The 27,486-nt window shown below is 46.0% G+C and overlaps 2 protein-coding genes across 8 annotated transcripts in view; one reads left to right on the forward strand and one right to left on the reverse strand.

Annotated features, from left to right (window-relative positions):
- The window catches only part of Zdhhc3 (zinc finger DHHC-type palmitoyltransferase 3), a 48,336-nt gene extending 47,876 nt beyond the window's left edge, over positions 1 to 460 (reverse strand). For 4 of the 6 annotated variants that reach the window (XM_039081314.1, XM_039081311.1, XM_039081312.2 and 1 more), the window contains exon 1: positions 262 to 401. The gene's annotated coding sequence lies outside the window, so the exon portion shown is untranslated. 6 annotated transcript variants of the gene reach the window in all.
- Exosc7 (exosome component 7) lies at positions 450 to 25,861 on the forward strand. Of its 2 annotated transcripts, NM_001100725.1 has the most exons (8): positions 525 to 588; positions 6,397 to 6,498; positions 6,747 to 6,841; positions 15,085 to 15,250; positions 17,941 to 18,011; positions 20,131 to 20,254; positions 21,378 to 21,533; positions 25,622 to 25,860. In NM_001100725.1, the coding sequence occupies exons 1-8, from the start codon at positions 532 to 534 to the stop codon at positions 25,724 to 25,726; spliced, it is 876 nt and encodes a 291-aa protein (NP_001094195.1). In that variant the 5' UTR covers positions 525 to 531; the 3' UTR covers positions 25,727 to 25,860. The 2 variants fall into 2 exon arrangements, with proteins under 2 accessions (XP_063121733.1, NP_001094195.1); XM_063265663.1 differs by having other exon boundaries at positions 450 to 588; positions 21,378 to 25,861.
- The last annotated feature ends 1,625 nt before the right edge of the window (positions 25,862 to 27,486 follow it).

Raw genomic sequence — 27,486 nt, forward strand, 5'->3', positions numbered from 1 at the left:
TCCTGATCCAGACCCTTCCCGACCAGTGACCTAACGAGGGATCCGTGGTCTCTTTTCTTCAACCATCCTAAGGATCAACTAGGAGGGGATTGAGGAGATGGTCCCTCATGGGCAACACGACTTCCGCCTTCCAGAGGTGTCTCACGTGCGCGCGCTCGGCTACTTAGACTCCGGCCCGAGCGCGCGGGTTGCGCGCTTCTCAGCGAGTCCCGGCTGGGGCCCCGCGCCCCCCTCCTTCTGTGGCTTCCCCACCGCACTGACCGTCAATCTGGAGGCAGCTCGTAGTCCCGCGCCGCCTGCTGTTGCCCCGGGGCCCAGCCTCCAGCGTCCGCGATGGCTCGGGCACCGGGCGCCACGGCTTGCCGGACTCGGCCTCACACGGGGCGGCGCGAAGGAGAGGCCCATGGAGCTCCAGGCAGTGGCGGCAGCCGCGGCTGCGGGAGCGGCCACCGCGCGGGCTGATGACGCGCAGGCGCGGTGGGGAGAGGCGCAAGCTGATGACACGCCAGCGCGCGCGGTGAACTGAGCAGCATGGCGTCGGTGTCGCTAAGCGAGGCTGAGAAGGTCTACATCGTTCATGGAGTGCAGGTATCGGTGGCGGCCGTGAGTGCAGGCTATATTGCGCAGGGAGGAGGTGCGGGGCGACCACGTGGTCAGGACGGACGTCCCGAAGGTTAGCGCTGCGGCGAACGTGCGTCCAGTATGCCTAGATCTCCACAGCTCTCGAGCTGAAGAAGTCTTAGCTCATCAGGGAGCGGCAAGCGGCTCCTGAGGCTGCAGTTTAATGAAGGAATGTCCTTGTGGCCTCTGCACACGCTGAGAGTGCTGTGCCCGAGATCCTGTAATCGAAATCGCGGCGCGTGGATGGACTCTGGTGACTTTGCACACAGAGAGGCCATGTACCGAGTGGGGGAAAGGACTTCAAAATACATACTAAAAGCAAACACCGCACGTCATCCCCCCCCCCAAAAAAAAGAGGAAAAAAGGAAATGCAGATTCGTAGTAGAGTGCTGGTGGCTGGCACCTGTAATCCCAGCAGTTGGGAAGTGGAGACAAGAGAATCAGAAGTTTAAGGCAGATTGAGCTATAAAGACCAGTCTCAAGAAAAATCACCCCCACACATATGTTGCTTACAAATAGAGAAGAATAGGGAGTGTTTTTCTTTAGGCGGTGCTGGGGATTGAACCTCATACTCTTGTGCATGCTAGGCAGGCATTCTACCACGGAGGCTCATTTCCAGCTCTTTTGTTTTGTTTTGGTGGTGGTGGTGATGGTGGGGGTGGGGCGCTGGTTTTGCTTTTTGAGTGGGGAGCTTTGTACCCCAGGCTGGTGTGTAACTCATATCAGGCCTGCCTTGGCAGAAGCCATGCCTCATCACCAGCTGGCTGAGAAGAATTTTTCAATGCAGACTGGTAGTCTATGGTTATTGATTTACCTGTTTTACTCATGGGGCACTTAGATCTTTGGGTAGCTACAATGAATACCATGATCTGGGCTCAGTCCTACTTTTGAACGTACAGAAGTGAGGAATGCTTATCTGGCAACCGTCCTCTGGTATCCTGCAAGCCTTCTCTCTACAGTTGATCTTGTAGTAGCCATCACAGTAAGGCAACCTGTTACCATTTAAACTACTTAATGCAAGTGAAGCCATTCGAGTTCTCTTTAAAATCGTACGATATACTGTTATCTCCTGTACTTTGAATAGAGTAAGAAATGCCAAAATTTAGTCAATAGGCTGCAAATTAAACTTGAGTGATAAAAATCCAAACCCACAGCTCCTTAGTTTTTCAGTTCATGATTAGGTTTAGGAATGGTGGGGATATATGCAAAATGGGTCACATGGGAATGTTAAAGTAGTCAGCCTTTTAATTTTTAGTTTTTCTGTCAGAAGTGTGGCTTTGTCCTGAATCATTCCATATCCCTTGTCTTCATGGTGACACATTAAGAGGTGTTGGGATTTAAATTCTACAGATTCAGGCAATCTAACATAATCTGAAAAATAAGTGGGTTTGTTGCAAAAATTAGGAATCTTCCATCCAAAGCTTTATAGTACCTTATAAGAACTGTAATGATTGATGACTATCTCTGATGATTCGTCCTCTTTTCTTCACCAAACTATATCCTTCTCGTGGTCTCCTGCTGTCCGGCTTCCCATCCATCTTGGTGAAATCTGTCCCATCCTCTCCCCCAAACCCCATACCTTTAATTTTGCATGGCTTCTCCATTACATCATGGCCTATCAACGTTTTGGTTTTTTGAGACAGGGATTTACCTTTAGCTTCATGAAACCATAGATATCTACCTTCCTCTGCCTCCTGAGTGCTGGGAACAAGGTGCGTACCACCATGTTGCACTAGTCTAACAACTTTTAATTAGATCAGAGATCCAATTCCACTGAGAGAATTGGTCTGAGCTGCGAGTGGTTCGTTACAAATAGAGCTGGTCAGCCCCTGTGTGGCATGCCTTGGATCTCAGACCTACCTCTGGGCCTGTTAAGGGTGGATGGTAACTCAGGTGTCCACTCCAGAGCTATAAGCCCAGCAGGCTGGTCTGTCCTGGTGGATGTTAAAGCTGTAAACTCATAGCCGACCAGGCCAGGGCTGTTGATTAGGCTTTCAAAAAGGCTTTCTTCTTGGGGTCTATCAAAACTGTTTCATTGCTTTGTTCTTGGCTGTTGGAGGAAGGCATAGCTCAGCTGCTGTTTTCTGTATTTCTGCTTTTTTTTCTAGCCCTTTTAGCTTAACTTTTACCAGAGTCTGGTCCTTCGGTGATGAGATTGAGAAGTCAGCGTGACCATTCAGAACTGGAACTAGTCCCCATCATGTTTCCTGCTTAACCTTTGCCCTTTCCATTTCAAACCTATGGCACAGAAAGCCTGTACCCATGTCTGTGGCCTTACCGAGCCACAGCCTCCCAAAGAGAGCAGAACTGCTCAGGGGGCTTGGAAAGCGAAAAAACAGTTGCTGTCTAGTTCACCTGCCATCTCTTGTGCTCGGGCCTGCAAAGCTAGGTCAGATGAAGTTATTTTCTAGTGTCTCCTGAAAGAAATGCTGAGGTATTCAACATGTCAAAGCAATGTAACTGAAGGATCACCTTTGAGAGCTATTTCTAGTCTAGAACCCTCCCGAGTAGGTTGAAGTAATAGCACCAATTATCATATACCATTTCCAAGTAGCAGAGTTGTAATCATGTGGGTAACTGCTCTGCAAGTCATCAGGAACTAGCCCAGCATCCAGAAGCCCTCAGTCTGAGGTGCTCCAGTCTCTGCTGAAAGGGCAGGGTCCATGCCATCATGATGCCAGAAATTGTTTCCTTCCTTGTTGACTTTCAAACTGGATCCCTCAGTCTTGGATAGCAGTAGTCTTTCTTTGTTTTCCCCTTCTCCTTTGGAGAACATCCACCCCCTTCGGGAAGCCTGCTGAAGTTCATTATTATTTTTAATTACGTCTTTTGTTATATGTACAAGTGAGTACAGGTGCCAGCAGAGGCCAGAAGCATTGACTCTCTTGGAGCTGAAGTAGCTGGGAATCCAACTGAAGTCCAGTTAGTTCTTAATCACCGGGACATCTCTCCAGCCCCTTGTTTATTTGTTTGTTTGTTTGTTTGTTTGTTTAAGAAAGGAAGGAAGGAAAAGTGGGTTGGAGAGATGTCTCAGTGATTAAGGGTACCTGTCACTGTTGTTGTATAAATATAAAAATAAAAAAGTAACGGTTGTCTTTTTCCACACTTGGTCCGCACCTCGGTGCCCCAGACATCTGCTAGGTATCTTGGCGGAAACACATCCCAGTTGCACACTTTCCTACACTCAAACCCTCACATAAAAGAACACACAACACAATAATCTTTGGCCCAATTGGTAAGATATAATTGCCCACTTGAACACACAAAGCCCGGTACCATCCATCCCTTAGGAACATTGATAACCTGTAAATACACAGAGCAGAATCTTAACATCACCTGTCATGGCTTCTCCCCTCTCTCCTCCTGTCTCCTGTCTCCTGTCTCTTCTTCTCTGTCCCAGTCTCCTCCTCTTCCTTCAAACTTCTCTCCCGCCCATTCTTCCTTCTCCTCCAATGATAGGCCTCCTTCTATCCTGTACCTGCCCCTCACCTGTACCTTACAAATTCTATGGGGAAAAGGTTCTGGTGAAGTCACCTGATTCCTGAGTATGTGACTAGGCAGCTGTCCTTGGGGCAGTGGAATTAGCATCAAAATACAGATAACTCCAGGGCAAACCACAACTTGTCACTCTTGCAGAGCTGTTTCCAATACTGGCTTGGTGGCTCACAACCATCCATTACTCCAGTTCCAGGAGATCTGACGCCGGTTTCTGAACCCCTCTAGCATCAAATGCATATACGGTGCACAAACATGCATAAAATAAAATGAATAAATCTAATTTTAAAAAATGCTTTCAGGGGTTATTTATGAAGAATGAGGAAGATCTTAGCGAGATGGCTTGGGGTGTTTTATTGTATGCATTGTGTATCAGCTTGCTAAGTGTTTGAGGAAAGAAAAGTGTAAAACTGAATGTGTAAGGGGCTAGAAAGATGACAAGGTACTTCCTCCTCTTTCAGTGAACTCAGGTTAAGTTCCCAGCACCCACAGCTGCTCACAACCATATGTAGCTCCACTTCCAGTAATCCAATGCTGCCTCTGACATCCATGGGTACCCAGGCGTACATGAGATACACATACTTACAGGCAGGCAAAACACTCATACATAAAGTAAATGTAAAATGATATGCCACCCTTCATGTAAGTACAGAGGACTATTACCCCCTCTCCCTAAAACTAGATCATTATCACAAGAAATCTAAGTTGTTTAAATAGAGGCATCCAAATGCCAGGTTTAGACAAATGTGTGCTTCTTATAATAATGCTTAATTTAAAAGGAGAGTGTAAAAAAAAAATCTGCTCGTTTGAACAGAGAAAATACAAGAGAAACTGGATTTCAATAAGAGACCCATTGTTGGCCAAGGGTAGATGAGAAAGAAGTGGGGGTAAGGGGTTGGGGGTGTGGAAAGAACATAGTTAGGTAAAGGGAAAGGTTGTTACTCAGAGCTGTTTGACTGGTAGAACCACAGTGATATTCCATTAAACCTGGAAAAGTAAATAAGTAAGAAATTAAAAGTAACCAGGATTTGGTGAAACTGGAATATAAAGAGTTGCAAGTGAGTCTAGGTTACAAATGAATACTGTGGAAGGGTGAGAAGAAAACTGAGAACATTGTATCCAATTGTACTCTACTGCAAAGTTTATTTCTCTGGGGAGAATGGTTAGCCCCGAAACAATGTATATACTGAGGAAAAAGATATATGGAATTATGGGATAGATAACGACAGCCAGGTTTCTCCCTACCTCCGCCTCTAGAGATTTGGTACTGAGATTCAGAGAAAAAAAGTTACAAATAAAAAAAAAAAAAAGGCCGGAATGAACCATGAACATGAAGTGGGAAGTGAGCTATTAGTATGAACTCCTGGCTTCTTGATAGATGGGGAACTAAATGAGGACCTGATGTTAGTTTATATTCTTTCTAGTTCTGTTGCTGAGATGGTCTAGAATTCTACAGCAAATTTAGCACCCATATCCTGGTTTTTGAATACTATATTGCCAGTAAGAGGAACCAGGGCTCCTTGGGGAAGGGCAGGGAAAACTAACCAATGGCCTGGGTGAAACAAATATCAGATTATAGCACAACATAAAATAGATATCTATGAGTTGTGCTGTTATAAGAAAACAGTGGGACAGAAGAGACAGGCAGCCTGTAGCTATCCTGGAAACTATCTCATACAACACTGTCCTGTAAAGGGCCAGGTGGGAGCATGTGTATTTCCCTTCAGCAAATGTGGGAAAAGCATTCATAGTACTTACAGGAACAGGCATGGCTGTGTTACCGCCTAATTACAGAAACAAGTAGCTCACGTGCATTAGTTTGTGGACTATTTTAGAAGGTTAAATATTTTAGATTGTATGTAACAGGTCTGGTAGATCGAAATTGGGGTAAACAGGACTCGGGTTAAGACAGTTGTGTCTGTAGCTCTAGCAGAGCATAGCCGTGTGTGTGTGTGTGTGTGTGTGTGTGTGTGTGTGTGTGTGTGTGTGTGTGTCTGTCTGTCTGTCTGTCTGTCTGTGCCTCCATTTTGCTTGCTTTAGTGTGTGTATTCTGTACATCCAAACATGCCGGGCCTTTGTAGTCAGGCACATCTGACATGAAACCATAGATTTCTCATCATTAGGATAAGTCACTTCTGAGTCTCTTCCTTATATTAGGCTTGTAGTATTGTTAGTAGTGTGAGAACAAAATTTGGTGAACCACTGAGAGAAAAGAAGGTTATGTATTTCTGGAAGGGAGTCTGTGAATTTGGGATCACAACCTGAACCTTGTTTCTTTAGGAAGACCTTCGGGTGGATGGCCGTGGCTGTGAGGACTACCGATGTGTTGAAGTAGAGACTGATGTGGTGTCTAACACCAGTGGGTCTGCCAGAGTCAAGCTGGTGAGTTCTGTTGTCACTGTTCATACCCAGGTGGAGAAATGGGTCAGTTACAGGCCCTGCTGTCTTGGGGGAGGGAGTGCACATTGGTCCTGAGGAGACCAAAGTCCCTAAGCCATAATGGGAGAATATATCTCTCCAGACCCAAAGCACTCCTCATCTTAGAATACCATATTCTAAGCTGAAACAACAGAACTGTCTTGAAGAGGAATGTGTTGTTCCTGAGCAAGGACTCTTGGATGTGTCTGCAGGGTCATACAGACATCTTGGTGGGAGTGAAAGCAGAGATGGGGACACCGAAGCTGGAGAGACCAAGCGAAGGCTACCTGGAGTTCTTTGTTGACTGGTCAGTACTGTGCAGGTGGTTTGAAAGGAAAAGGAATCCTTGGGATGTCACTTGGGGGTAGAGTGTTTGCATAGCATGTAGGAGGCAGTGGATTCAGTCCCTGCTTCCCACCCACACATACATCCCCTAAGAAAGATTCAGAAAGCGAACCCTGTCATGTTCGTTTAGTCACTCATTTTTCTTTTTTTTTTTCGGAGCTGGGGACCAAACCCAGGGCCTTGCGCTTCAGGGCCTTGCGCTTGCTAGGTAAGCGCTCTACCACTGAGCTAAATCCCCAAACCTTAGTCACTCATTTAACAGGAAATATTGACGCACTTGCAAAGTACCAGGCAGGAGGAGGACTTAACCTTGTTTTAATCACCTGATACTTGCTAAGCTTTTCCTTCTCTACATGAAAAAGGTCTTCAGCTTGGAAGGCCAACATACGGTCATTATGTGGGCTGAGTGAAATTGCAAATGGTAAGGTGCTTTGACAAACAGCGAGCACAGGTCTCTGTCTTCTGGTCCACAGTACCCTGTTTCTCTTCTGCTCTTGCTCTGCAGAGAACTCGTTTTCCTTGACAGGTGGATCAGAGTCAGCAAACAGCCTGGCATGCTGGGCAGGTGGTAAGAACCAGGGCTCTGCAGTATCTCATCCAGTTCTTGGCCAGATTGTGGCCTCAGTCTAGTCCTGAATCTTTTCCTCTAAAAAGGGGGGAATGGTAATGTGGTTATGAGGAAGAGTGAAAACAGAGCAGATCCTAGACAGCAGCTATCTCCCATGGGATTCAGAAACTCCATTTCTATTCCCCCTGTTTAATTATTTTATTTTATGTGTATGGGTGTTTTGCCTTCATGTATATATCTGTGCACAACATGTGTGCCTGCTACCGTTGGAGATCAGAAGAAGGTATTAGACCCCTGGAGCTGAAGGGACAAACAGATGCTGGGAATTTAACTTGGGTCCTCTGCAACAGCAGCAAGTCTTCTTAGTCACTGAGCCAGCTCTCCAGCCCCAGGTAGAGACTTTGTACTGTAAGTCTATTGAAAGGCTTTCTCGGCCTCAGCATTGCTTCTCAGAGCCACTAGTACTGACAGCAGCCGGCCTTCGTCAGAACACAGTTCAGGAATGGAGTCATGTGAAGGAAACTGAATGCTTGGGAGAAAACTCCAGAAACACAAGAATCTTGTGACTTCAGTATCTTCAAAGACACAGAATTGTTCTTGGAATGTGCTTTCATGCCTCCCAGGTATAGCAGATAGGAGTGAGTCTACTTCAGATTATTCTTTACAACTGACCATTGTTATTTGATTTATGCCTCTATGGAAAAAATAAAAACTCCATGTTTTGCCTCGTGCAGCTCGTCCTTATGATTACACACAGTTTGAACTTGTGAGAACTTTACTCAGATGACCTTCCTTAGCCCTCTGGGTATACATTAAGTAAAGTTGGTGATCACACGAGACGTTAGTCCACCTCATTGTTAGGCTCCGTTCTCCCAGGTTCCACTGCCTCCAGAGCAGTAAACATTTTACTGGGTTAGATCCCCTCCTGGTTCCTGCTAGGTCTAGGTGTGTATCCTGTAGCCCTAAGACCTCCTCCATGTTTAGAGGGTGTGGTCACATAAGCACCCTCTGCAGTTCCACAGCTCAAACTCCTAGAAGGAAAGCATAGAACCAGTTAGCAAAGTCTAGGCACAGTGGCCACTGTGTCAGCCCTGTCCATACAGGAGGGCCGTGTTTATATGGTAGTTATTCTTACTATCTTCATTTTCAAGCACCGAAACTGATCCACCCTGGACTCCTGTGAGAAGAAGACAAATGAAGTGTATAGAGAGGAGGAGACTTCCCAGGGTCAAGTGGCCAGAAATGCAGATCTGACTCTTATCTCGCTCCTTCTATTCGTGTAACATGCAGAGGCCAGTTTAAGAAGGATGTTGAGCTTGGGAGAAATAATGTGCATTCACCTTTCTGGCCAGTTTTCTCTCCGACTCATCCTCCACCCCCATCTCCAGCAGCCTCCTGTTTGCTGTTCTCACCAGTTTGGTTGTCTTGGAGTTGACTCATCCTGCAGGTTAGGTATGCAGTAGTGCTATCCCTTCCTTTGCTGCTGAGGGAAGCACAACACCTTCCCTGGCCTCATGTGTAAACTCCATTATTTATATACAGAAGAGCTGTAGTTGTTTTCCTTTTCCTCCTTTTTTATTGTCGGCCTCACTCATCCTGGGCAGACCATAGGCATGCTGGCTACATTATAAGAAGTGTCTTACTCAGATGCTGGGGTGCAGAAAAGGAAGGATTTTACTGTGACTTTTTCCAGGAGATATAAAATTAATATCTGTTCCTTCTCCCCTGGGATTCACAGCAGCAGCCCAGAGAACAGCTTGTTCAAATTCATCCTAGTGAGTAAACTTGAGTTTAACAGGGCTTGTTCAGGGCATGGAAGATGATTGTGGATGGCTGCATTTTCCTCAAGTCACTGTTCTTGCCAAGGTCCTGTTTTATCTTTGTCTAAGTCTTTGACAAAACTGATACAAGTCTGGGTCCAGAGAGGTAGCTAGTGTTGAGGTGGCCATGGACTCACACAGCCCGAGTACAAGTGAAACTCAACTCTGGCACAGTTACGTTTGAGTGTGTGCTGTCTTATACTTACTCTGCTGGTCGCAGGAGACACCATCTGACAGGGGAAGTACAATGTTTTTCCTGCAGCACCACATGCAGAAATACCATGGCTTGCTGTAGGATGGAGTTCTTCTGTCCAGGATTCAGAGAAGTAACCTCACTCTATGCTGTGTGTCTGAACATGAGCATGTGACTGGTTAGCCTGCTATGCTTGTCCCGTCCCGATCTTATCCAAGTTGTCAAGGAAGGGTGGCTCCCATGTAACAAGATTCTTTGAACTGCTTCCTTTCAAAATTTAGTTTATAAAGCAGCCTCACTGGCCTGGCTGAGAATGGCTGTCTGCTAGTCTATTTTCCTCCTAAATCTCTGAGGACGTCACTGGGAGCTCCAGTTTCCAGGGAGTTCTGAAGCCTGTCAAGATGCATAGTCTCAAGGTGGTGAATTGTAGCTTCCTTAGAAGGTCTAGCTGGTGTGGTTTGCCCTGGAGGCAGAGTCACACCCATATTCTTGGGTGTGTCTTACTTTCTTCTTAGCAATCTTATCCTAATCTTCACAATTGAGTCTATATTAAAATATCTTTAATAAAACTTTCGATTCTGCTTTACTATAAATAAAAATAAAATAAAAGGAGGTCTGGAGATGTGTCTCAGTATAAGAGTGCCTGCCTAGAATCCACAGTGAGGAGCTGAGGTGTGGAGGTCAGTCAATAGGAGAATGATTGCCTCATATGTAGGAGGCACTGGGTTCCTTCCCTAGCTGCTTAAAAAAAAAATCTCCAGAGGAAACAGAGAAGGGTCCATAACACAAGTTAACGCCTCCCTCATCAGTGCTTCTGGAGCTCCATGAGAGTCACAAAACCTTGCTTGATGCAGAAGAGAAAGGTTGGTAGGCCCTGCAGGCTGCCATCTGTACTCGAACCTCACTTGAGACTTGAAGGAGACCAATCCTTTCTTGCTGCCTAGAACACAGAAATGGCTCTTGGGTGCCTCTGAATGTGCCCAGCAATATGTATGACACATGTTACAGAGCTCTGCTGGAGATCCCCTATCTGCAGGCTGAAACAGTTCCTCTCCGGTGGGAGGGAAGTATTATAATTGGCACTGGCCTGCGGTTCCTCCTGCTACTCTGAGCCCAGCTTGATCAGCAACTTCTAGGTTCTTATTATTTCAACTGTCAGTGGTACTGGTCTCTCAAAGCTAACTGCTTTTCTGCTAACTCTTTCTCTTGAGGCTTGTCTCCTTGGAATGATCATACAGACCCAGGTAGGTAGTGCTCTTCACTGCCTCGGTTTGGCCTGCCTCTTATGAGTGGTGAAGAGAGACATCTTTATATGTCTCGGCCATTTGGAAAGGGTGCTAGCTACCTGACCCCGCCCAACTCCAGCAACACCAGGCAGCACTTACCCTAATCTGGAGTCAAAGTGGACCTTAAACTTTTTCATGGGTCTTTGCCTTGATTATAGTAGCTGAGAAAAGTCCATTTTAAATGAGAACTTTGATGAAATTTTAATAAGAGTTGGCTCCATCTAAAGCTAGGATGATAGAATTCAATTAGTTGTATGTTGCCCTGAGTGCCACTAGGTGGCAGCCCACTGAGTCCCCACTCAGCTTGGACTTTGATCAGAGCTTTTGGACCTGGGAAAGGCTTGGTTTTAATTGGAGAATCCAGGACAATGTTGTCACCCCTGGGTTCCAGTGTGCCAAGTATCCGTTACTTCCCTCTGGTATCTTAACCGGTTTTTAGTATCACATGTATTTTTCCCTAGCACAGAACCAGTCTTTGAAACCTGGTGGGTAGAACTGTGTATCTGTTCTTTACCTGTCAGGAGAAACCATTCTAGGCTGAGATGGTGATAAAGCAGAGAGGTGCCACCCAGGTTCTGCAGTCTCAGAAACGAGAGCTTGCACACAAAGGAGTCAGCCAAGGTCAGCCATTCTCTGCAGCAGCCTGTCCTGTCTCCAGGCTGAATAGATTTTCAGGCTGTAGTGACTGCAAAGGGAGCAACGATGGGTTCCAAGTCTGGAGTCCCACTCTAGGTAGATGTCATCTTGATCTCACTCTACTCCAGTTAGACCAGAGATATGCCAGGCTGCAGGAACAGGGTGGAGGGAATGAGTCAGGAGGGTGGAGAGCTGGGAGGACCTATGTTCTTCCAACTGGTGAGCTGTTTTTCTTGCTCTGGGAGAGGGACTAGAGCATGCTTTATGGAGAGTCTGAGTTAGTTTGGTAAGAGCGTTTGGTTTTATGATCTACTATGATGGTACACGCTAAGCAGAGGCCTGGATTGCAGCCCTTGTATCTTCTGATTCATATTCATTCATATTCTCTCCCCCCCCCCCTCTCTCCCACCCCACCCCCCAACAGAGAAGGCTTTACTAGGACTGCTTTCTTTGACCACGTCTGTGCTCTGGTGATGTATTCCGTGATCAGAACACCCATTCATTATCAGAGACAAAATATAAGCCCAAGGCAAGGCGTATGTGAGATTGTGCCATGTGCGTGGACTGTGAACTACAGTGCACAGCAAGGGGGCTGCTGGTCAGGCCTGAGTGCCTGAGTTAGACCCTTAGCTCCTTGCTGCTCAGGCCTGAGTGCCTGAGTTAGACCCTTAGCTGCTTAGACACTGTTCATCTACAGCAAGTTCATAACTCCTCATCTGAATTGTGTCAGAGGGTAAGGGTGTGGCTCAGTGGTAAAGAGCTTTCCTGGCATTTGTGAACCCCAGTTTTATTTCCCAGTGCCAATACAATAAAGATAGATAAGACAGCTGGCACTGCCTAGAGCTGCTATGTGAACAAAATGGCCCGGTACATCTGAAGTGCATGTAGCACATAGTAAACATTTGCTAGTTTGTATTTGCTACCCTGTAAAATAAGAATGCTTCCTTTGGGCCTTATAGGTCACAGGGCACCTGTAAGATGTGGTACCTTATTTTTCCAGACAGTATTTCTTTTTAAAGACACTGTCTTGCTGGGAAGTGGTGACACACACCTTTAATCCTAGCACTTGGGAGGCAGTAGCAGGCAGATCTCTGAGTTCCAGACCAGCTCGGTCTACAGTTCCAGGATAGCCAGGGCTACACAGAGAAACCTATCACAATAAAATCAAAAGAAAAAGGAGAAGGAAAGAAGAGAGGGGGGAGGGAGGGAAAAAAGGAGAGGAAAGGAAAGGAAAGTCGGTCTTATGGTCTTACTGTCTATCCCTGGCTTGTCTGGAACCTACTATGTAGAGTAAGCTAGCCACAGACCCACCTGCCTCTGCCTTCTTTCTAAAATGCTGGAATTAAAGGTGTATGCCACCACACCCTGCTACCAAAGGAATTAAAATGCCTCTAATCAGACCTGGGAAATGCCAGTGACTCCCTTATTGAATGTGTTGCTCACTGTTGCGTGGAGCCTTTGTTTAGGTGTGTGCTATTACCTGGCCAGTACCTGGGAGGGCATTTGGTTTTCATCCCCTAGAGATGGTCTCTGTGGCCCTTTCCTCTGCTCACTCAGTTGCAAAGGGTCCCTGTGTTAGTCCCAGTGATAGGGCAGAGCCTTCATTTCTCTATCTTGCCAGAATATAGGCCCTCTGGCCGTTCCCTCCCTTTATTTTTATTTTTTATTTTATGTGTATGGGTGTCCCCTGGAGGCCAGAAGAGGTTGTCAGATTCCCCTGAGACTGCAGTCACAAGTGGCTGTAAACAGCCACGTGGGTGCTGGGAATTAAACCTGGGTCCTCTGGAAGAGCAGACAGTGCTCTTAGCCACTGAGTCATCTCCCCAGCACCTCTCTGTTCCCCATGCTAAACACTTACCTACTCTCTCCTTGGCCTCCTCTGTAGTCACCCTATAACTAGGGACCATGCAGATAGATAGTCCTGGGCCATGATTACAGAAGCCTCTCATCTTCCTCTCTGCCTGAGTGTGAGCTATGCTAAAAGAATGGTGTGTTCAAAAATAAAAGGCTATTTTTAAATGGATAAAATTTACTTTAAATTTGCTTAGTCCCAAGGAAGTAATGGGATCTGGCTTTGTGGGCAGGTGAGTATAGACAGGAGACAGTGTAGAAGACTAGTGGTTCACCCTGAGACTGGGAAGTTGAAAATGTGTCTGCTATGGTGTTTAGTGAATGGAAGAGCCAAGGGCAAGTATCCATGATTGGTTCCTCTGTGTGTGTGTGTGTGTGTGTGTGTGTGTGTGTGTTATTGTTGTTGTTGTTAGGCACATAACCACATAAGACTTAATGTTGCCTGCTTGGTGTTGAGGTTAGAAAGAGGCTGTATGTTTCTATCTGTGGAAAGGTTGGGTCCATGGTCTTGACTCTTCCTCCATAACAGAGCTTTTCACTGCTGTAGCTGAGGCTGACAAAGGAGTTTGGGAATTACCACATTGCTGTGGCAGCAGTGAAGCTTCCAGTGCTTTTTAATTTGGGTTCTGCTTGCTAATGGTGTAAGGAAAGAGTAGGTAATTAGAGAATCAAAATTATACAATAAATGCTGCCCTGTGATTTATTCTTAGATTATACCACAAAGTAAGATTCCTTTCACCTCCTATTCCTTAAATAGATATGTGGGCCCAGCTGGTGTAATGAACTCTTCAGAATAAAATGAACACTTTTCTCTGGCTGGCCTGCAGAGCTAGGAAGCCTCAAGACTGAAGTATGGCTTGTAAGAGAGGTCTCTCACTCTACACAGCAGTGCATGTTTTCCTTGGAGCCTCTCTCTTCCTGCATTGATTCCTGCTTCTCTGAAGTTTGTGGCTTCTTTACCCTTCAGGAATAAGACATATACACCCACATATATACCATATACACCCACATATACCCCCACCACCCCATCCAACTTTCCCCGTCTCCAGCTGATACCTTCCAGGTTTTCAGGAGCCAGGAAACATGACTTTAGAGTCTGAGCTGATGCTGGCCCTCACCTGTCCTGACTACATGGATGAGTGATGTGCACTTACCTCAAGACTTAATAGGCTGTTTTGAGTCAGTACAGAATTCTCAGAATAGTCCTGTAAAGCCTTTTGAGTCATATTAGAGTAGCTGGTATGAACTCTTGTTAATTCTTGTGAAGGTAACTGGGCATAAGTAACAAGAGTCCAAAAAAGAATTTTTCTCTCACTTTTAAGTGACTGCAAATATGAATACTTAACAGGCCAGCATATTGTCGTGTTTCTATTCATTTCCTTCTCTCAGTACAGTGATAACCTCGTTTCTGGAGTCTGTTCTATCATATAGATTTTATCATATATTCTCCACCCCCCAAATCATTCTCGAGGGTATGACACTGACTCTGACTTTGCAGGCCAGCCAGAGAAAAGTGTTCATTTCACCCTGAAGAGTTCATTATACCAGCTGAGGTTTGCATTGCCACCGATCTGTTCTTCCTCTGCTGCTTGAAGGCCTATCATGTCCACTGACGGGTGCAGGGCACAGTGCTGGTCTCAACCATTGCGTACGCCTGTAGGATGCAAGGCCATCCAGTGCCATCCATGTCTCATTTCGCTCTTTGCCTCTTTTGCCTCATGCGAGCTAGGACAGCTCTCTGCCTTTTGGCCTTGGTGACATTCCTGATACTAGCTCGCCAGCATTCCACAGAGAACAAGGTCTTTGTACTGATAGGGACTCACTCACTTTTTCTGTTGCCATCTTGTGTAGTTCAGCCAATGCTACCCCAGAATTCGAAGGGCGAGGAGGTGATGACCTCGGCACAGAGATTGCAAATACCCTCTACCGGATATTTAACAACAAGAGCAGCGTCGACCTGAGGTCCCTCTGCATCAGTCCTCGGGAGCACTGCTGGGTGCTGTATGTGGACGTGCTGGTGAGTCACTTTGCACTGTCCCTGTCACTTCACACTTGTTGAAGATCTATTGGTCTCTTTCCTCCCTCTACCCTTCCTCCTCATGAAAAAGTGTTTTGTGTCCATGGTTAGATTATTTGGGAGGAGATGGTCTCCTGTAATACTTGTATTCACAAGACAAATACACAGCATTAGTAAGTAGTCCATGTAACACTGTTCTATACTAAAACTGTGATCACGGCAGAGTTGAACCTAAAATTACCCATTGGAGTTATCAGGGAATTAAAAACAAGAACCCTCGGGCTGGAGAGATGGCTCAGCGGTTAAGAGCACCTAACTGCTCTTCCAGAGGTCATGAGTTCAATTCCTAGCAACCACATGGTGGCTCACAACCATCTGTAAAGAGATCTGATGCCACCTTCTGGTGTATCTGGAGACAGCTACAGTGTACTTATATATAATAAATAAAATAAATCTTTAAAAAAAAAAAAAAACAAGGACCCTCTGGGTAGCACCAAACAGATGTAGTGTTTGAGTTTGGCAGGTTGGCATTTTGTATGGAACAAGCTCTTTTCACTGATTTTTTTCCCTAAGCCTTCTAAACCTTCTCTGAGTACACACTAGAGACCTAGAGAAAGAAGGAACTACTCATTTCTGATCAGTGGGGAACAGAGACCTACAGAAGTAAAGAAGTCAGCCAATGTCAGGCCAGTGTCTGCACTTGGCCTCCTCTAGGAGGGAGGATCTGGGCTCTAGGCCTCACCTAAAAAAGGAGGATTTTTCCAAGGGAAGCTGGCACATACAATAGGATTCGAGGACACTGTTTCCTGTGTTTCTGATTAAGACGTAGATAATTACCTGAATCACTGCTGCTGGGTATTTTTAGACTCCATATAGACAGAAGATTACGGCAAGAAAGTGGTAAATAACAAGGCCTTTCTGGGGATTAGAGGCTGCTGTTCTGCATTGTTAGGAAGAACTAAGTTCACCTTCAGTGGAGCCTCCTAGAGCTCACCCAGGCCTGTGTGTAAAAGCAGACCCTTGGGAATGTGTATGCAGTGTTTTTCTCGAAAACCTGAGAAAAGGATCTAATTTTTAATTCCAGAGTTTTCATTTGGGTCTTAAGTATATGGTCAGCACTCCTATGTAGCTGGGTGTTGTTAAGGTCTTTCTCAGGAGGAATGATGGATGCATAAATGCATAAACATGGTATGCCCATCAAAACCAGAAAGAGAGATTCTTCTTCTCAACGTGTAGTTAAAGCCATTTGTAACACCCATGCACTCTGTTCCCAGAAATAACCACTCTGAGCCTTAATATTTCATGAATAAATGCCTAGGCCAAAATCTTGGCTTGTTCCCTGGCTAGCTTATAGCTTAATTACCTGTGCATTCTATTCTAGGTCGTAAAACCTGCCCGGTTACCTGGTCCTCACTTTCATGCAACCATCATCTTCTGAGTCTAGGGCTGATAGCCCATGTCTATTTCCCAGACTGATATCCTGATCTCTCTCTCTCTCTCTCTCTCTCTCTCTCTCTCTCTCTCTCTCTCTCCCTCTCTCTCTCTCTCCCTCTCTCTGTCTGTCTGTCTGTCTGTCTGTCTGTCTGTCTGTCTCCCCTCTGCCAAATATCCCACCTGTCTGTCTCAGGTCATTGGCTATAGCTTTTTTTATTGAAAAATGATGCCTCTGTACAGTATGTAAAGATTCTCTCTACAATGTAACTTCTCCATCTCCCTGAGGAGTCAGGCTGTTGCCTTTCCCCCAGAACCTCAGGTAAAGGTTTCTTGGGAGGGTAGATTTACTACTTCCAAGTGATGTACGCTTTGACCTTGTCAGTGAGAGTCTACCAGTGATGAACTTGGGCTTTTATAGTTAATGCACAGTATATACTGGTAAGGTCCGAGCAGTGGGTGTGTGCCTTGTTAATCACATACCAGAAGTGTCCCTGGCTCCATAGCAATATCCTGTCAATCATCTGATAGCCAAGGCTAGAGTGAGGCTTGCAGTGCAGTTGGCAACCATCTGGGGCAGAATTAAGTCAGCCACTGCTTAGGTATTGCCCCAGCAGCTTGTGAGAATCTAATCACTTCAGCAGGGCAGTGGGGCCTTGCATGTGTGCCTGTGTAACCGCAGCCATGGACGAGCAGCGCTACAGTTAGGGAACATGTGGCTCTCTTCATGGCTCACCTAGTCAAGGAGGGCAGCCCACCTTCTGATCTTTATTCTAATTTATTTGTTTATATTTTGTCTGGTTGATTAATTGGTTTTATTTGTTCTTTGAGACAGAGTCTCACTGTGTAGCTCTGGCTGTTGTGGAACTCACTATGTAGACCAGGCTGGCCTTGAACTCACAGAGATCTACTGCCTCTGCCTTTGAAGTACTGGAATTAAAGGCATAATCACTGTGCCTAGTTTTGCTTGTTTTGGTTGGTTTTGGTTTTTGTGTGTTTAGTTGGTTGGTTTGGGCTTTTTGGTTTGAGACAGGGTTTTACTTTGTTATCCCAGGCTGGCCTGAATTCTTCACTGTGTGGCCCTAACTGGCCTTACCGCTCTGATGGGATCCCTTCCTCTGCCCCTGGGTCCTGGGATTGTAGAAGTGAACCACACCTGCTTTTATGTCTTTATTTAAATACACATCTAGCGTGGCTTGGGAATCTGGTGATAAGTAATACCTGACTTTTTCTTTCCTCTCTGTGCCTTTCTCTCTCAGCTGCTGGAATGTGGTGGGAATTTGTTCGATGCTATTTCCATTGCTGTGAAAGCTGCTCTCTTCAACACAAGGTGGGTCTTCCTAAGCAGCAGTCCTGTGAGCCTGTGTAGAGCTTATCATGGAGCACGGACAAGGAGCTGTACTGTCTGAAGTGGGGTAGCGTTGAACAAGGTGATAGCTAGTGCTGCTATGCTCCAGGAAAGGGATTGGTAAACCAACACTAAGTAAAATACATGTATTTTTAAGTTTATTTTTGTATTGTTTTCATTGGTAAACATGTGCCGTGTAAATGTGTAAAGAGAAGCAAAAAAGCAAAATACCCTGGCCTCAGGCTGTCTGCCTGTTACAGAATGGGCTCTGGAAAGTGCCTTTCACTTCCCTGTATCCTGTTGCTACCCACAGCACCTAGCACACAGTAGGTGCTCACGCATTCCTTGGTTATATGCATGGATGTTCTAGGAGGGGAGCAGCTTGGTTTTGGTTAAGAACAAAGGTTTCCCCTCTCTGGTTTCCCTTCATGGATAGGCTGTAAGCATAGCCTATGAACATACAGGGAGCTAAGATTACTGTTCACATATCTCTGATTATATACCTGTAAAGAGAGTCTAGTATTTGAGTAAAAGTTTGGGTGGATGTGTGTTCATTTCTTGAGGTATCATGGGGTAATAGGAGATTTTAAAACTTTTAATTAGCTAGGCAGTGGTGGCACACATTGTTAATCCTAGCACTCAAGAGGCAGAGCCAGGTGGATCTCTGAGAGTTCAAGGCTAGCCTGGTCTACAAAGCAAGTTCCAGGACAGCCATGGCTATTACAGAGAGAAACCCTGTCTCAAAAAAAAAAAAAAAAAAAAAACCAAACAAACAAACTGGTTAACTTATCTAGCTGAGTCAGCAAGGTTCCACTGAGAGACTGTCAGAGAAATAAGATGGAGATCAAGGGAGATACCTGAGGTCTTCAGAGCTTGACACATTTGTAAACTTGCACACTTATAAACAAGCCACTAGGAAAAGAGTAAGTGGGCAGATATGTCTGTGTACGTGTTGTCCTGTCTCGTGGTGGAAAGGTGAACAGCCCGAGGTTTATAACACTGGAGGTTAAAGTGCACACAGCAGCCTCTTCAGGGGCTTGTTAACAAGGAAACACTCCCTAAATGTAGCTCTCTCGTCCTGTTAGATGACTGTCTTACTCCACTGTGGTAATTGTGTTTAGTGTATCTGGAAATGTTGCAAACGGTCACGCTCATGTTATGGACCGTGTAACACAGGGATTTTAGACCCTTTCTTTTATCAATGTTGACTACAGAACAGATAAAAACAAAGCTAAACTTACATGAGAACTTGCAAGATGGACTATTGTGAGATTCGGAACTGGACAGCCCTCCATACAGCTCTTCCGCTGGACTCTGCTTATATCTTCTGAGCATGGCCCTGGCATTTCATATATTTCATCATGAAGAAAGCACACGTGCTATATTGCAGCAGCCAGCACCGGGGCTTTGTTGACAATGAAAAGGAAGTTGCTATCAAAAGTGTCCTAAACCTCTTAGATGAGTCTCCTTAGCTACTTGGTTCCTGTGGGTGCTGGAGAGTTGGCAGCTGCTATTTTGCTGTGAGAGAAGTCCTGGGACAGTGGATATCAGCTTGCGAAACCTAGCTACCCAGATGATGGGCAGCTGTCAGGCTTACTCCCAAGTGACAAGGAGCAGGAACCCCATGATGATAGAAAGACCTTTGCACTGGAATTCTCTAGAGGAATTGATGGCACCCAACTGTCTTCCCCAACTCTGCTTAACTCTGTTTGGAGCAAAGGATTAGGAAATTCTCTCTCCCTCTCTCCTCTCTCCTTTCCTTCCTTTCTCTCTCTCTCTCTCTCTCTCTCTCTCTCTCTCTCTCTCTCTCTCTCTCTCTCTATCTCTTTGGGTGTGTGTGCATGTGTGTTTTACAGACTTTTTTTGACACACCAATTCAGTTTCAAACTGCTTACTGCCCACTTAAATTGAGTATTTCTTAGTACTCTGGCCCCTGGCGTGGATGGTCTAGCCTCGACTTTTGACAGTCGATGATGAGAACAAGTTAGAATTCATGACCTGCCTGCTTGTGAGACAGGAACTTCAACTCTTGTTCTCAATCTCTGAAAAGGTTATGTTTCCTTCTTCCAGTAGTTGAAAATTTAACTATGCCTGTTTCCAGGATACCAAGGGTTCGTGTTCTGGAGGATGAAGAAGGGTCGAAGGACATTGAGCTGTCTGATGATCCTTATGACTGCATCCGACTGAGTGTGGAGAATGTCCCCTGCATTGTCACCCTATGCAAGGTATGCGCCTGTGTCTTAGTGATGCCGCTTTCCCTGAGAAGGTGGGTCCCCTCCAATCCTAGCCTACGAGATTACTTCATAGGTTGAGAGGTTGTAGTTGTACACACTGTATAGAAGCAGCTTTAACCCAAATCTAGTCATTTTTTTTACATTAAAAACCATCCTGTAATGTTCTTTGCCTTCTACCCAGATGATGTGATGAGTCCTGAGAGAGAGAGCTGCTTTGTTAGGAGTGGGGCTGTCTCCCTCTGCAGGCCTGCACTGCCCTGTGCTCATTTTCATCAACTCCCTTTACCCCAGAGTCCAAGGTAGCTGGACACTGGCAGGGTCTCAAACAGCATTCCTCTGTGGACACTGGTACCCACATCTCAGAACTGAGGTCTTTGGTGTTGCATGTCAGGTACAATTTGCACAGAGCCCAGAAATTTTCAGAGCCTGACATTTAGCATAGCCTCAGAACTGTGTTGGCTGGGATTGTGACTAATTATACCAGAAACTTGTAAACCTGAGCCGGGGTGGTGGCTCATGTCTACAATTCCAGAACTCAGTAGGTTGGGGCAGGAGGACCATTGCAAACTTGAGACCTGCTTATATCAAGTACTTGAACAGCAAGACCTTGTCTCAGAATGGGGGAAAATGTGTCAAGTTTAATTCCACTGAAAGTCCTTTGAGAACTGGGAATATAAGGACATGTCCACAGAAAGTTGGGACTGAACAGAACTCTGGAAGATGGGATCATCTTGTCCCTTAGCTTGGCTTTCAAGATTCACTGTTGGAGTGAACAAGATGGCACATGGCCTCATGTGCATTTCATGCCTGTGTCCCCTCTTGGAAAGCCCAGTGGCCTCTGTCCTGATGAGCTGTCTGTGCTCCCGTGCCCCTTGTTTCTCTTTTGTCCTTTTATTATTTGTACGGTGACCCATGAAAACAGTGTTGAGCATTCCTTCCAGCATATTCCAGATGAGCAGAATTTAAAATGAGATCTGGGATGAGCCTTTCGTGTACATCTTTGTCGGCTTTGTGTCAGGGGCATCTGGGGTCTCTGGTGTATTGTTTACATGTGTGTTATTGTTCACATGTGTGTTATTGTTCACATGTGTGTTAAGCAGCCTTGATCTTGCAGATTGGCTGCCGGCATGTGGTGGATGCCACACTTCAAGAGGAGGCCTGTTCCCTGGCCAGCTTGCTGGTGTCGGTGACCAGCAAAGGAGTCGTGACATGCATGAGGAAAGTGGGGAAAGGAAGCCTGGATCCTGAGAGTATCTTCGAGATGATGGAGGTAAATCCACAGTGCTGGGGCAAGCCTGGTTTGGGGACCTCACTCTTTCCTAACTCTTCATCATCCAGGTGTCTTCCCCGGCATACCCAGGACCCCAAGTTGTGTGTGGAGAGCAGTGCATTGATTAGATGGTGGGTAGAGCTTTGGGATTGGTGTCAGGCCCTGCTAGTGACTGATTATCTTTACCAAGTCTCCCCTCCACTAATCCCCAGTGGCTGCATTTTGGTCTGAGAATATCTGATGGTGTTATCGTTGACTGTACGAAGTGTCACATAACTCTATCATGGAATGAGGAATTGAATTCCTGTCCCTTTCAAAGAGAGTGTAGGTAAGACCAGCACTGAAAGAGTAAGTGACCTATCCCAGTTCTTTATGACCTGGAAGTATTTGGGGGAAGGCTAGCAAAGGTGGTGAGAACAAGGCTCAGTAAGTAGAGTCATGGCTTCACAAACATGAGGACCTGATTCAGGTTCCCAGGACCCTCATAAAACACTGGGATGGTACATGCCTAATAATAATACAGTGAATATCACGGCACATGCCTGTGACCCTAATACGAGAGGGCAGAGATAAGTGATCCTGGGGCCTCATTGGACAGCCAGTCTAACCAGTAGGTGAGCTTCACATTCAGTGAGACCCTGTCTCAGAAATTAAGGTGAAGAGTGATAGAGGAAGGCTAATACTGACCTATGGCCTCCACTAGCATATAACAGAACATGGTGGCAGTGTGCCTGGCTGGACCCAGGTGTCAACCTGTCCTGTGGCCAATAAGGCTAAGTCTCAGATACAAGCACAGTGAGGGACTTTACCTGATGTGAGGTCCTATCACCTTTGGTCATGTGCAAGAGCTAAGAATATTCTTTCCAGGTCTTTGTCTTTCCCACAGAGATGATGTGGACAAGTCAGAACATCCCCTTCATGCCCTTCCTGTTAAATGCCCTCATTTATTACAGTTCATGAAGTTTTTATAGAAGGCCATCTTGTGGGAAGAACATTCTGTACTCTGCCCCATCCATAGTTCATAACTTTCTCACATAAGCTTCCACACCAAGGTGGGTTGTGAAGACCCGTCTCCCAGGCTGTGCATTCCAGCCTGGGCCTAGAGGCCCCTCCTGCAGAGAGGGAAGGATGGCTGCTTTGAGAGTGTGAGGGGCAGAAGTGCTGGTGTGTCTCTTGTTCTCTGTACTCTTCTAAGCAACCTGGGTTTGGGTTTCTCTACAAGTATTAGAGTGCAGAAGGAACCCTACCAAAGACCTCTTCAGACAGGAGGAGCTCAAACCTTCCCTTGGAGAGGAATCACCCAGAGAACTTAATGGAAGATCTGTAAAAGTATTCTTTACTTGCCTGAATTATTGTTGTCTCTGAGGCTTGCTGCCTTGGTCTGCTAACCTAGGCCTCATCCTGGGAAAATTCTAGCCTCTGTACAATCTTACCTAGGCCCAGAATGTTTTCAGCCTCCGAGACTTGAATGAGTTCACCGTTCCTAGCTCTTTCTGAACTCTGGCTGGCTAGTTCAACTCAGACATTCTGGCTCAAACTTTTTTCCAACCTGATTGATTCAAAATGGTTTCTCTCAATTTTTCCGAAGTGCTCTGCTTGGCCTCAATCTAACTCTGTTCTAATCTTCTGACTCGTTCTCATTCTCCAGCTCATTCTGTCTTCATCTGTGTCTAGCTTGTTCCTCCTTTGCAACCTGTCTCTGGTACAACTGTCCTGGTAAAGCTGCTTCCTTCCTCTCTTTGCACTGCCCCTCAAGTAGCTTCCCTTTCCTCCCTCTCCTACTGAGAGTTGCACATATCCTATTTTATCAGATCTTTCTCTGATTCATCACTTTGTCTGCCACTCTATTAGACATCACTTTTAAACATGGCTGCTTCCTTCTACAAACTAACTTTACCTTCATTGTTTGGGACTAAAGGTATGTGCCGAGGATGTGTCTGTATTGTACCCAGAGGGATTAAAGGTGTGTGCTAAGGGCTGAGCCACACTACGACTAGAAACAGGTTTTTTGTTGTTTTTTTTTGTTGTTGTTGTTTTCAGTAAATAACATAATCTCGGGGTTCACAGAGCAAACAAATAATCCTGCAAAAGAAATATAGGAGTTTTAAACAATAGCAAAGGGCTGGAGAGATGGCTCAGTGGTTAAGAGCACTGACTGCTCTTTGAGAGGTCCTGAGTTCAATTCCCAGCAACCACATGGTGGCTCCCATCTATAATGGGATCTGATGCCCTCTTTTGGTGTGTCTGAAGACAGCTACAGTGTACTTATATATTAAATAAATAATATTTTTAAAAATAGCAAAGATTTGGGGTTGGGGATTTAGCTCAGTGGTAGAGCGTTTGCCTAGCAAGCGCAAGGCCCTGGGTTCGGTCCCCAGCTCCGGGAAAAAAAAAAAATAGCAAAGATTTATTGTGTACTACATGCCAGGAATGGTTCTTAGTGTTTTTCCCAGTCTGTCATCCCCCATAGTTATTCACATTTTTTGAGATGAAGAACCTGAGGCATGTAAAAGATAAGCAGGTCTCTCTGGAGTGTTGTAGCTGAGCCTCTAGGACTGTCAGCCCGTATTTGCCAAGAGCTTAGGGCTGCAGTGACTGGGAAATTAGCTCCATCAGTGAGCTGAGCCTGGGCCTCCCTGACTTGGGAGTGGGGTCTGCAAACTTGGCTCAAAGAGCTACAGGGCTGTGACTGTTCATATGGATACAGTGGCTGTGAATGGTGAGGTGGGACCCTCTGGGTAGCTCTGCAGGCTGTGGCCTCTGCTCTTGCTCATGTTGTCCTTGCTCTCACCTCTTCTCATCTTTCTCCCACTTTCATTTGCATGGATAGTTAGATTTGGACATCTTTCTGTAGTGTAGGGTGTGTGTGTGTGTGTGTGTGTGTGTGTGTGTATGCTTGCATGTTTGCATATGTGTGAGTGCATGTGGGGAGGTGTGTGTTTATGTAACTATGTGTGCATGTGGAGACTGGAGGTTGGCACTGGGAGTCTTCCTTAGTCATTCTCCACCGTATGTATTGAGGCAGGATCTCTTCCTTGAAACCAGAGCTCATAAATCCAAGTAGTCTAGCCAGTCAGCTTGTTCTAAGGATCCCTGCTTCTGACTCCCTGTGACCTAAAATCACAGGTGTGCTACCACATCTGCCCACGTTTACTGGGAGTCTGAACTCTAATCCACAGTGATCTTTTCCTAACCCGAGGCTCATCTCACATGACAGTTGTCAGCAGGATAGACACAAAGATGATGACTGGCCTGGGGCTGGATATATAGGCTTGGTTGGTGTCTTTGTCTCTGACACTGAGATCCAATCTAGTACCAAAATCACAGCCATAGGCTGTGGGAACACTCAAGAGATTGCAATGGAGACTTGAGGTTGGTACTCTGTAATCTTTGAATGACTCATCAGCCTGGAGCCAGGATAGCATAAAGATTTCGTTTGGGGGGCTTTGGGACATTCTGCACTTGTACATTTATTTAGGTTTTTTTCTAGCCTGTCTGCTAGTTGGGTGCTAATGTCTAAAGTAGCAGGTAGTCTGACCTGTTCTGTGTCGCTGTTCTAATGCGGCTCAGCAGTTGGCCAACAACCCCGTCCAGGGGCTGGCTTTGGCACCTGAGTACTTGTACCTGGGAGACTGCTGCCAGGTGAGTTAGGAGTGGCTATTGAGATGGCCTGGCCTGGTGGTCTGCTCTTGAGCAGGAGGGTTTTCTGTGGTCTCTGACACCTTATTATATAAAACAGTGCCTCGGCCAGGTTTGGTTGGCAGTGTGGCTGTTTGTCGTGGCCACAGGAGCACTGATGGTTGGGCATCCTTTCCTGACCCTTTCTGCTTTCTTTGTGTGTGTAGAGGATCTCCAAGGTGTAACTATGATGCCGTTGGAGTTTATAGTTCACGTTGTATTAATTAGAAGTCTAGAGTGTAGCTCTGTGGAATGTGCGCTTAATTTGTAGGGCAAATGAAGATCTGCTTTAGAAGTTCTGTGGTGCAGGCAGATGTGTAGGTGTTGGGCAGACCAGAAAGCAGGTGGGGGCTTCTGATCAGTTTGTACTTCACTAGCAGGTGACCTCTCCTGTCCCTGTCGTTCCACAGAGCAGCAAGCGAGTGGGCAAAGTGCTACACATGTCCTTGCAGAGTCTCCTGCACAAGGAAGAAAGTCTGGGGCCCAAGAGGCCAAAAGTCGGGTTCCTGGGGTGATTGTCTTCACTGTCCTGGATGGACATTGGTTGCTGCATTTTTCCATTGAGACTGGTTTGTATATATTTTTCTTAATTGTTAAATTTAAGTCAACATTTGTAAATGTAAAAATAAAGCCTATTTTTTGGTCTGGTTTGGTGTTGCTAACATCTCCAGTTTTATACCAAGACACCATCCTGTCTAGCAGTCTGCTGCCAGGAGTTGGAGAGGCTCACTGTCCTCCAGGGAGCTGCCTGCTTTAAGGTACACAAGGATGATGTCGAACACTGATGTCAAGACCCTGCAGAAGCGAGGCATGGCGGCACAGATTTGTAGTACTCACACTGGGGAGGATTTCAAGCTTGAGACAATTTAACAAGTCCCAGTCCCCAAACAAATTCCTTGCAGGAAGCGGTTTAAAGAAATAGCCTATGATAAGTATTTTGTGATTTTTTTTCTTCATAAAGCTTTAGCACTAAGAATCACAATGCTGTGTATGATGACACACACTTTTAATCCCAATACATGGAAGGCAGAGGTAGGTAGATTTCTGTGAGTGTGGGGCTAGCCTAGTCTGTATAGTGAGTTCCAGGCCAGCCAAGTGAGACCTACGTAGTGAAACCGTGTTGCAAGCATGCATCAATGGATGGATGGATGAAAATAAACAAATTCAACACCCCCCTCCCCCCCCCCCCCCCACACACCATGTACTTAGTGCTTCTGCGGGTCAGGAATAAGAAGGCCATGACTACAGAGGAGGGCCCAGGCCTCTGGGCTGTGCCCGCCAGGTAACCTTACCAGGTTTTACCAGCCAAGAGATCCAGAAGACCCTCCCTTGGGTCCCTACCCAGCCTTTCTGACCATTCTTACATTTTTCTGCTTTTGTCTTGAGTCAGTCTTACGTAGCCCAGTGATGCCTTTGAACTCCCAGTCTTCCTGCTAGGGATTAGGTGGCAGGCATGTTCTAGCACATCGGACTCCAACTCTTGTTTTCAGATTCCTTTGTTTCATAACCCCCTCCCTGATGTTTCCTAAGAGCCGTGTTGTATCAGCACTCTAAAGACTGCTTAAGGAATGTTGTCATTTGACTTACCAGCCAGCTTTAACTGTCTGGGGACAACAGGAAAGATAGTCTACTCACAGTGTGGCATGGTGGAATTAAGGCTTCATGGATAGAGGAGTATTTCCTTTTTTTTCCAGGAGAACTAAAGCTCCTAAATCAGTCTCATGGGGCCTTTGGGAGGGAGCTGACTCATGGAGAACATTTCAGCCAGAGGTATTTGCATTCTGTACTGAGTCAGCCAAATAGGGTGAGGTGTTAGGAACTTATCATCTAACAGCAAGAGCATAGTGTGAGCTGCAGCCCTCATGCATCACCTTCAGAGGCCTCCCTCATGTGACCAGGTCCATCCATCTCTGTGCAAAGAAGTAGCTGGATCTGCGTGTCCCAGGGAAGCTGCTTACCATAGCCTGGGCTGATGTGTTCTCCCAGTGCCACAACAGATGCCATGATCCAGGTTCCCAACAAGGCAGGAGACAGGCTTCATCCTCTGCCCGGTGCCTACTGTGTACCCACGAGGTGATTAGCAGTGGTGGTGCAGACATGAACCTCAAATGTGAGCAAGGCACACATAAACCCTGCAGTTCCAAGGACTGCTCCCACTCAGTCATTTGGGGGTGTGTAGGACAATGACCATTAGTGCTTTTGTGTGTGCCGTGGGTAATAAAAGTGAACGTTCAGGTTGGACACAGCAGTACCATGGGCACAAGCCTAGGGCAGG

Source organism: Rattus norvegicus, chromosome 8 (assembly GCF_036323735.1).
Source record: "Rattus norvegicus strain BN/NHsdMcwi chromosome 8, GRCr8, whole genome shotgun sequence".
Lineage (NCBI taxonomy): Eukaryota > Metazoa > Chordata > Mammalia > Rodentia > Muridae > Rattus > Rattus norvegicus.

Excerpts from the sequence above, each read along its gene's own strand:
- Exosc7 (XM_063265663.1), top strand. The coding sequence starts at position 532 with ATGGCGTCGGTGTCGCTAAGCGAGGCTGAGAAGGTCTACATCGTTCAT. Across the intron at positions 589-6,396 it reads ACATCGTTCATGGAGTGCAG|GAAGACCTTCGGGTGGATGG; the intron begins GTATCGGTGGCG and ends TTGTTTCTTTAG. Across the intron at positions 6,499-6,746 it reads GGTCTGCCAGAGTCAAGCTG|GGTCATACAGACATCTTGGT; the intron begins GTGAGTTCTGTT and ends ATGTGTCTGCAG.